Source organism: Oryza sativa, chromosome 8 (assembly GCF_034140825.1).
Source record: "Oryza sativa Japonica Group chromosome 8, ASM3414082v1".
Taxonomy (NCBI): Eukaryota; Viridiplantae; Streptophyta; class Magnoliopsida; order Poales; family Poaceae; genus Oryza; species Oryza sativa.
In genome coordinates this window covers 27,728,676-27,739,253 of record NC_089042.1, presented here as the reverse complement: position 1 = coordinate 27,739,253, position 10,578 = coordinate 27,728,676, and the positions used below count along the sequence as shown (strand labels likewise).

Sequence of the window (10,578 nt, the reverse complement as noted above, 5' to 3'; positions counted from 1 at the left end):
CAAGCCCAGTTTAAAACCAACACGGCCCTCACACAGACGGCCCAGCTCAGCCCAGCAAAATATAAAACAAAGAAAATACAGGAAACACAACGAAAAGCAGAGGAGAGGTAGCCCAAGCTCGGAAGGGAAGGGGAGCGACCTTCTTGAGGCAGAAGTCACGAACCAACCAGCGCCGCCGCCGCGATGACGGACGTGCAGATGAGCGACTCCGAGCCGCAGGCGGCGCCTCCCGCGGCGCCGGCGGCCTCCGCCCTCCACCGTAAGCGGTCCTCCCCCATCCCCCAGAAACCCTCGGGTGGAATTCCTCAGATTTGTTTCTGATGTGGTTGCGCGCTGTTCGTCCCAGATCTGAAGGAGATCGCCTCGGTGATCGAGGCCGGCTCGCTGTCCAAGGAGGTGCGCCGGATCTCCCGCGCCGTCCGCCTCACCGTCGCCCTCCGCCGCCGCCTCGCCGCCCGCGACGTCTCCGCCTTCCTCGCCTTCGCGCTCCCGCCTTCCTCCGAGGCCTACACCCGCCTCACCTCCCTCGTCCCCAAGGTGAATTACTTCTCATGCGTTCTTCTTCTGTTACTAGTATAACTCAGCGTAAGAGCAACTTAATATTCCATGTGATGCAACTAAACTATCAGTGTTTAGATATAGTTGTTGGCATGGATAAACTTACTAGACATGCTTGCATGATGTGTGTGATTCTGGAAAGTTTCCCGTTGGTAAGTAGGTACCTCTGACAAAATTTCCAGCACTGAGATATTTGCATTGAGTTGGTTTAATTTAACATAGTGATCAGTAATTCTGTGTGGATCTGGGTTTTCTATGGCAAAACTGGAATTTCCAAACCTTGGTACCTGTGATGCTAACTGTGGATATTTGATTTATCATCACTGCATTATCAACCGCTCTGTAGTTATTTTGGAATTCTTTCTTTAAATAAGCTAATCATATGGTTAAAATTTTAAATTAACTGGTAAACAGGAATTTTGGGTGGGTGTGGTCTTATTTTTGTTGTTATCAAAACTGGAATTATTCCATTGGTACTACTGATGTAATTCATAGATGCTTGTTATTTGATTTATCACTGTGGTGTTTGACTTTCTCATGGCTGTTTTGGATCGCCTGTGTCTGTCATTCCATGATTAGCAACCTAAATCGCTGAACATATAGCATGGGTCATTTTCTTTCATCTCTTGATAGGAAGCACTTGCAAATAGAGGTTAAGTGAGCTCCTTCACTGCGCACTTCGACTTTCAAAAAGATCATATTTTCATGTATCGTATATTTGCAACGTTGTTCATTATCGTTATGTTATTTCTGCATGTTTATGCTGAAATCTATTTTTAGAACATATTAGAAAGCTATTCCTAGAAGTCTAGAGCTGTAACGTTAAGCCTTATTTAGCAGTATCTCTATGATACCCAAGAAATTGATTACCAGTATGAGATACTGCACTCTACTTGTTTTTTTTTTTTTCATTTGTGATGACTCTGTTATATGAAGAACATAATATGCTGTTGCACTATGGTCGGCGTAGTTTCTGTTTTTGCTACTTGTTTTGTAATTTAGGGCTCAGGACCTGGAAGCCTAACTTTGTTGTTTCATTGTGTATACAATGATATAATAAGGAGAGTAAGGTAAAACATACTGTTATCATATGCACGGTGTCTGATGTCCTTATTTGTTGCTTTTTAGGAAGATGACACTGAGATGGACATTGACATGGCAGCTCCAGCAACTCAGATTTCGATCAAGCATGGCCTCCCTGAGATTGAAATATATTGCTATTTGCTTGTCCTGATTTTTCTTATTGACCAGAAGAAATACGACGATGTACGTCTAAGACTACTGATTTTATCTTCTGCTCTCAGTGAGACATTCTAATTTAAAGTTCTCACCTGTCTCTAGGCTAAAGCATGTGCAAATGCAAGCATTGCTCGTCTGAAAAACTTGAACAGGAGAACTGTTGATGTTCTGGCATCTAGACTGTACTTCTATTACTCATATGTGCATGAACTCACCAACAGCCTTGCTGAAATCCGTGGGTACGTCAAGGTCTTATTTAATGCTTAGTTGCTCACTATTCAGTGTCTTACTACCATGTTTATCGACTTTTCCTGCATTTACTCTCTTTTCAGGAATCTGCTAGCCTTACACAGAATGGCAACTCTTCACCGCGATGAACTTGGCCAGGTAGTTTTGGTTTCTATATCCTCATTGATTTATTAACCTTTAAGTCATCTAATTCTTGTAATCTGTGTAAATATACCTGTTTTCTTGATTGCAGGAAACTTTGCTCAACCTGCTTCTTCGCAATTACCTCCATTATAATTTGTATGATCAAGCAGAGAAACTTAGGTCAAAAGCTCCTCGTTTTGAAGCCCACTCCAATCAACAAGTATATATCTGCTTGCACCATTTATTACTCTACAGCTTGTGAATTTATTGTGTTTTGGATGTTGCTCATGCGAAGTTTCATACTCCACTTAAATTTGTTTCTACATGTTGTTGTTAAGACACCTTCATTTTAGTTAATGCTTTATGATTATTGAAGTATGAGATCATCCTTCAGCCAACTGAATTCACAGGACAGACTCTTGGGCATATGCTAATAAGTGCCTTTTATTGCAGTTCTGTCGATACCTGTTCTACTTGGGTAAAATCAGGACAATTCAGTTGGAGTACACTGATGCTAAGGAAAGCCTTCTGCAAGCTGCTCGGAAGGCACCCATTACAGCTCGTGGCTTTCGTATTCAGTGCAACAAATGGGCTATTATAGTGAGACTACTTCTCGGAGAGATTCCAGAGAGGACTGTGTTCATGCAGAAGGGAATGAAGGAAGCACTGACACCCTACTTCGAGCTTACAAATGTAAGTAACTAGACTTTCCTGAAATACTGTGTTGCATAGGTGGAAAACTCAGACTGACTTATTTGTGGTCTCTAGGCTGTCAGGATCGGTGATCTTGAATTGTTTAGGGCTGTCGCCGACAAATTTGTGAGCACTTTTAGTGCTGACAGGACTCGCAATTTGATTGTGAGATTGCGCCACAATGTTATTCGAACCGGACTGCGCAATATTAGCATTTCATACTCACGGATCTCCCTTGCTGATATTGCCAAGAAGCTAAGGCTCGACTCTGATAATCCTGTTGCTGATGCGGAGAGCATTGTAGCCAAGGCAATAAGGGATGGCGCAATTGATGCCACCATAGATCATGCCAACGGCTGGATGGTGTCGAAAGAAACTGGCGATGTCTACTCGACAAATGAACCACAGATTGCATTCAACTCTCGGATTGCATTTTGCCTCAACATGCACAATGAAGCTGTGAAAGCAATGCGGTTCCCCCCGAACTCTCACAAGGAAAAGGAAAGTGCGGAGAAGCGCCGTGAGAGGCTCCAACAGGAGGAGGAGCTGGCAAAACACATGGCTGAGGAAGATGACGATGATTTTTAGACTGGCTGGCCACTTCTTTGGCACTTTGGGCTGCCAAATTGCAATGTTGAGTTGGTTGATCTGAGAGACCGTAACACACCTATACATGCCACTCACAAATGATATTTGAGTCATGCAAAAACCCTTTGCTTCATCTGCCGGAAATTTATGTCGATGAGAAATTTATGACTCCAAATGTGTCTAGTTGGATAACTTACTTTTACCTTCACCTTGTATCATGGATTCGAGAATTTCTTTTGTACCATGCGAAATTCGGCTGCTTCATTCATGTATTGTGGTTCATGTGTGCGCGTGCGCTTTATGCATCCTGTACTTATGTAGTAGTGGTAGTAGTAATTTTGTCATGTTTGATCGTGCGCGTCTCTTGGTTTTTCTTCCAGGAAGTGACCCAAGAACGTTAATTTTAGTTGAAACCTAAAAGCTATATTAAGGAGAAGTCATGATGGAGTAGAATATTTTGTGTTGCCCAAATCTGTGAATTGCCGTGGCTGTAATGAATGGTTGAGCAGGTCACTCAAGCAGATGTTAATTACTGTGTTCTGTTTAGCTGAATCCATGCATGGTTATCAAAGATACGTTCCAAAAAAAAAAAGGGTTTATGCAAAGAAGTACTCTCTCCGTTACACTGGAGCAGGTGGCGGCGCGAGTTTATTTATGGGCCGGGGAGAATAGCTCACCGCCTCACCCAAAGGTGGTGGTAAGCTCGCGTATATTGGGATCGATACAAGCTAGCAGATGGCCGGAATTGGAGACGAGGAAGTATGGAGAAGCATCTAGAAGTGGCTAGAATACGATCGAACGCCAGTGTGGTTGGACTTTTTCTTTCTATTGCTGCGTAGAAGTATTATTAATTCTTCCCCACCCAGCCAGCCTCTGCACCGTAGAGATCGATAGCTAGATAATTCCCGACCTCAGTCGATCGATCACAACATGTTGTTGGCTTCAAATTCTGCAGATACTTTAGTCAAAAAATAATAATAATTCTGCAGATACCTAGCTTGCTGTAAAGTTTTTCTGGTCGCTAATAACTAATTAATGATGATCTCCTCCTTCCTTGTAGTCTCCTCCTCCATAGTTCTGTGTATATATACTCCCTACAGTTTTATATATTGTGCGGTCACTGCATGGATGCATGCGTGGGTCGTCATTGGACTGGACACGATACATGACAGTATCTATAGGATTTAACATGTATATATAGCTAAGCTAGTATATATATATAGGAGTATATTTATATACTCATGATTTATTAATTAATTACATTCCGACAGTATATGAATGTGTATGCATGTAGGAGTACTAATTAACACCTTGTAATTAGCTAGCCAAATTAAAGCGCCGATCCAGGCGACACAGCGAGATCACGCGCATACTACGTATTTCGATCTATATATGCAATTATATATGCATCGGAATTAGCTAGCTGCTAGCTACAGTACACTCTATAATCGTCCTCACGTACGTTCACAAAAAAATCACGTACGATAAACACCACCGAAGAAGCTGAAGCTCCCAGGGGCGTCGATAGATAGATCATATCGCGCGGTGTGTAGCTAGATCTCGGTCTCGATCATATCGATGCATTCATCCATTATATATTTTCCTTTCCTTTTGTTTCCCAGCCTGACCCCATCCATCGATCACTTAATTTGGATCAACAAAATTAAGCAATGAACTCAAATATGGATCGATCAATCGCTGTTTCACATTTGCCCTCCATGCCGACCGAATTAAAGTCTTTCAAAGATTTGCACACAGTACGTGCTTAATTATATGCGTGCGGTTTGATTATTAAAAGCTAGCTAGCTATCATCAGAATGGATAGATGCAAACCCTTGCATGATGTTATCGTCCAGGGGATCGCATTGATCAACGTGTTAGATCATTGATCGATTAATTTATTTGTCCTATACAAATTACATATATAGGATAAGATCGATGATGAACAAAAAAGTTATTATATATAGGTTTTTCATTCCTCTTGTAAAGAAAACAAACATGATAATATTTATAGTAGGACGATTGATTGATTAAACTCAAAACCTCTAGTAGTAGTAACATAATTTACAACTAAGCTACGCTAGCAATTAATCTAATCACGCCCTTAAATATTACTTACTCAACAAGCTAGTCCCTGCAAATAACTTATATTTACAAACAAGTCCCTCCCCGGCCGGCTACTACTACTCTACGCCGGCGGCCTTGGCCTTGGCCTTCCTTCCGCCGCCGATCGGCGCCGTGGCGGCGTAGATCTCGGCGATCGGGCGGAGCCTCCGGTTCCTCCGCGGCCTCCCGCCCACCTCCTGCTCGTCGTCCTCGTCGTCCGCCTCGCCCAGGCCACCCCCACGCCGCGGCGCGTTGCTCACGGAGCGCGGCGACGAGGCGGAGGCGGAGGCGGAGGTGAAGGAGAAGGACGACGACCGCGGGGACGAGCTGCTCTCGCTCAGGTGGATCAGCTGCTCCGCCGCCGCCAGCTCCAGCGCCGTGAACCGCTGCTGCTGCTTCGGCGACGACGACAGAGACATCACCAGGCTCTCCCCGTCCGCCTCCGCCTCCGCCTCCGCCGCCGGCGGCGGTAGCTTCCGGCGCCGGGCTAGGGATCCCTCCATGGCTGATTGGATCGAGGCGGCGGGGCGTGGATGGGTTGGCCGCCGGTTAATTTCGTGTGCTCTCTCTCTCTCTCTCTAATTTCTTCCTCGATTTTTTTTGGTTGGTTTATTAGTATTATTTTTTATTTTTGTGTGTGGGTGTGGGTTAAGATGGAAGAAGAAGGGAGTTAATCGGTCATGTGGTTGCTGCGTGCGGCGTGACTCGGCGGAAACCGACTTCGCCTAGGCGTGTAAAACAGAAAAAGTACGGGGGGTTTTGTGAAAAATGTGATTCTTGGTTGGGAACAAAAGCTGATGGGAAATTGCGTGGCCGTGATGAGTCTGCCTGCGCTGGACTCGATTTTTCCTCTCAGGGGGGTATGTGAGAAAATGGCTAGGAGTACTAGGTTAACGGAGTGAAGGAGTTGTGTGTAATTTCGGTTTTGTGCGGGGGAGATTAGAGTAATTTGACGGAGGAGGAGAAAGAGTTAAAAGGTGGGCATGAGACACGTCATCACGGCGCACCTCACGTGGCTCCTAGTTGCCGCCGGTTAATTCATAGAAAAGTCAAAGTTGCAGGGCTTAGCTAGACTGCATGCACGTACCAGCTTAGCTTTGCTTTATACTCCGTAGTATCCAGCCATCCAGGTAGGGGGTGTGTTATGTTAATAATCACACGGCTAAATTAAATCACAACAAGTCGAGAGAAATGTAAATTAAAGTCTGTACATGGTCGGTACGCGTGTAGTGTTCCTGTACTGTGTTGGCCTCTCGCGACCTTTAATTTCAGACCTTTAATTTCAGGCAGCTAATGCGTGCGTAGCTGCGTGTTGTATGTATCATATATATGTAGGTGATTGGATGGATCAGTACACAAGCCAGTTTGTATATCTCTGTCCTAATATAATTACCGTTAAAAACTAATATTTAGAAGAACTATTATAGCGTTCTTTATCAAATTATGTATTTAGGGGTGGGATGGAAAAAAGGCACAATTCCAAAGTAACAAGCATTTTGAAACAAATTTTAAATTCTAAAATAACATCTATTTTCGAACGAAAAGAGTATATCACGGTCTCATGTATTCTCAATCATCCACCCTCTACCTTAGCTTAGACATGATGACATTCACCCAGCCCCATCTCTCAAGATTATTTGGAGTGTTGGGGAGAGATTGATGTGGCTATACGATCGCGGCAGCTAATATTGCTTTACTATATATACAACCCATCTACTGCTGCAGCCGGCTGCAAAGCAGCATTACAGCCCATTATGTTCCAAAGATATTATTGAAAAGCTACATATTTAACTATATATTCTAGAACTACAAATATAGTATAAACTTTAGCATAAAATTATGTATTTAAGCAGACAATTGCAGAACTACATATTTACAACTCTATCAGAACAATAGTGCTAAGATTTTAATATCCAAACTTAAATTTTGGGATAGTTTTGGTGAATGATACATCGTCTTAAATCTGTTGTAATAATTTCAATAGTTTGACTAGAGTATTTTTTTAGTTTTGTGATTTACTTTCTTTTCCATGATCCAAATATAATTATAGATATATTGAAAGTTTTGCAGGCTTGTTCTTTTATCTCTACTGTGAATTAGACAGTTCGGATCAAACTTTTTTCGATCGATCCAACCAATGGTGTACACAGAGAACCGAACTAGAACGGAGGCTGACGATCTAGTCTTGTTCAACCTGAGTATTATTATGTAACTGTGGTTAGTTCTTACATCTGTAGCGACGATGGCGTTTGTTCTCCTTTTTGTCGGTCAGAGTACATTTTATTTTAGCTGTATGCGTGCGTTTGACCGATCAACGCAGCTAGCTAAATCAGTTAGTTACGTACATGAAGCTTGATTGGTCATTAAGTAATCGATCTGAAACATGTAACCCTTCTGTCCCAAAATCCGAACATAACTAAAGAGGGTAAAGCTAATTGAGAAATATTTCTGATTGGCTAAAAGTGAAATTAAATAAGACATGATAATAGTAATTAGTTGTGATCGATAAATAAATTAAAGTAAATAAAGTTGCTATACTATTTTATATGAGATTTTGAAAGCTAATTAAATTTTGTTACCGGGACACGATATGATCGAGCGATCTCTACACATATACGTGTCTTAATTTGGTGCGAATAACAGCGTATGTTTTTGCGCGCCGACCAAGCTTTGCCATGCTTGGTTGCAGGCTGCCGAAACGATGGCGTCACCCGTTAGGCTAGCTATAGCCTAGCCACCTCTGGAATCTTCCAGAAGCAAGCAACCAAAGCATTCAATTCGAAAAAATAAACAAAAATTCGATACATTTCACAGGCAGCGTGTACAAAAAACCTCTTGCAAGCCGACCGATCGCTGCGTGTCATCGATTGTTTGAAAACCAAAACTCAAACTTTGTACAAATTCTTCTTTTTCTCGGTCCATTCCACGCGCAGGTGGCAAAAGGAGAAAACTAAATTAACCAAAAAAAGTGAAAGCAAACACCCTACGAGAAGAAAATATTTACAGATAGGTCCGTCCATCCATCCGTGCGTTCCCGATTCCTCTAGCGCGGCTGCGGCTGCGGCTGCGGCTGCGGCTGCTTCTTCTTCCCCATGTCCTCCTCTCTCTTCTTCCGCTTGCCGCCGCCGTGGTTCTCCTTCACCGGCAGCGTGGCGGCGTAGAGCTCCGACAGGTGGCGGTACCTCTTCCTGACCCTCCTATCCAGCCCCATGTCGTCGTCGTCGTCCATCGCCGCCGACGCCTCGGCGTTGTTCACCGACTGCAGCGTGGTGGACGAGGAGGAGTCGTAGCCATCGTCCTCGCACCCGCCGCCGCTGACGCTGAGCTGCACGAGCTGGTCCGCCGCCGCCAGATCGGCCTCCGTGAAGAAGCCGTCGCCCACCGTCGTCCCACCGGCGCCGGCCGGCTTCATCTCCTCCACCTCCATCTGATCAATATCTGATGCGTCTTCGCCTCGATCCAGCCGCGAGCTGATCGATCGATCGATGGAACGATCTCTCCGCCGCGCGTATGGGTGATGGATGATGATGCGGTTGGTGTTGGGAAGAAAGGAAGAAGATGGAAGCGGAAAACAGTAGAGCTGCGGGGTTGATTTGCAAAAATATCTCCGGATTAGCCAAGGCCGAGGTTTATATAGCGCCTTCGAGGCGGACCCGCGAGGAAACCGACTTGGGCCGCACGGTGCCACGCCTCGCTGACGCGTGGGCCCGGACGCCCGTGACGTGGAGCCCACATGTCGGCCTGCGAGCGTTGGTGGGCCAACGGGAGGCGGACGCGTGGGTGGGTGGCGTTGGTGTCACGCGCGCGGAGGATGGCCGTCGCAAACTCGCAAGTCGAGGATCGCGGGACGGTGGGGATCTTCTGCGGACGAAATGTGGCTCCTCGGCTTCGGGCCGGGCCGGGCTGCGCTCTCGATAATGGGCCGGAGAGGCCTGTCATGGCCCAACACTACTTGTGCTCACACGTCGGCACGGCCCGGCCCCATGGAGATAGGCCACTGTCAGAAAGCCCGCATGTTGTCTCGATGTGATTTGACGCTAGTTCCTTTGACTAAATGTCTAATAAATTAAAATTCGATTCATATGATCCTTCTAGAATGATCGATCCTTCGAAGACAGTGCTGGGGCACAAATGCATGCACGAGCGTACCACCAACAGCCACACGCCATTGTTAAGCTATGCGTGACTTGAGACTTAATTAACCACGACTGTTATTATTATTATTTTTAGTCTAAGGAGAGAGAAGCTTTATTAATATCTGAACAATGGATTACATTTATGATCTAACAAGTCTAAAATTTTTACGGGAGCACAAAACCTCCACTCTCCATAAATCTAGTACTCATTACCATTTTAACCACGACTATTATTATGACTCTAGCAAGGTGATAAATAGCATTCGTAGCGGCTGCTATAGCGGTAACGAACCTCTACTGCTACCGCTACAAGGTAGTGGACTTTATCTAGCGTATTGAAACTTAGTGTCTGCTATAGCGCTTCACGACCTTAATAGCAACCCATTATTAACTTTGTTGAATCACTATATATAATGCTAAACAGTGTTATTCACATATGGATAAAATAATTTAGCACTGTGTGCCTTCTTTTTCTTATATATTTATATGCTATTTCATAATATTTATGTTATTAAATGTAGAAGTAATTAAGCATGCAGTTTACATTTTAATTTTTAAGTGAAACTTGATGCTAATATTGATATACAATATAAATTTATGGTTATTTTTCTTAATTTCGTTATTGGAACTTAGGTCCACAATAATACCTACTAACCTGCTATACGCTATTTATTAGATTTCACCTTGCACTCTAGCTACTCTCGCTCGATCGGGTGTAGATGCGATGCCGTACTGTAGAAGCGCACGGTAACGACTGTCTTTAAGTATATATATATACTACATGATGGAGTAGTATATGGCGGTCTTAATTACTCTGGTAAGCACACGTATATTGGGTAGGGACTGTTTCGCACACATGAGTACTACTAGTATGATTTAAGCCACT

The 10,578-nt window shown here is 44.0% G+C and overlaps 3 protein-coding genes across 3 annotated transcripts; 1 reads left to right on the top strand and 2 right to left on the bottom strand.

The window, feature by feature from the left end:
- The first annotated feature begins 91 nt into the window (after window positions 1–91).
- LOC4346252 (probable 26S proteasome non-ATPase regulatory subunit 3) lies at window positions 92–3,718 on the top strand. Its single transcript, XM_015795267.3, has 8 exons — window positions 92–259; window positions 347–537; window positions 1,687–1,824; window positions 1,900–2,036; window positions 2,130–2,184; window positions 2,279–2,389; window positions 2,623–2,862; window positions 2,938–3,718. Exons 1-8 carry the CDS (start codon window positions 184–186, stop codon window positions 3,448–3,450), a joined length of 1,461 nt encoding a protein of 486 aa, XP_015650753.1. The 5' UTR covers window positions 92–183; the 3' UTR covers window positions 3,451–3,718.
- A 1,674-nt stretch (window positions 3,719–5,392) lies between these two features.
- LOC4346251 (uncharacterized) lies at window positions 5,393–6,148 on the bottom strand. The gene has a single exon (XM_015793915.3). It carries the CDS (start codon window positions 6,057–6,059, stop codon window positions 5,634–5,636), a length of 426 nt encoding a protein of 141 aa, XP_015649401.1. The 5' UTR covers window positions 6,060–6,148; the 3' UTR covers window positions 5,393–5,633.
- Window positions 6,149–8,333: 2,185 nt separating this feature from the next.
- LOC4346250 (uncharacterized) lies at window positions 8,334–9,162 on the bottom strand. Its single transcript, XM_015793609.3, has one exon. The coding sequence runs from the start codon at window positions 8,981–8,983 to the stop codon at window positions 8,600–8,602; it is 384 nt and encodes a 127-aa protein (XP_015649095.1). The 5' UTR covers window positions 8,984–9,162; the 3' UTR covers window positions 8,334–8,599.
- Between the last annotated feature and the right edge of the window lie 1,416 nt (window positions 9,163–10,578).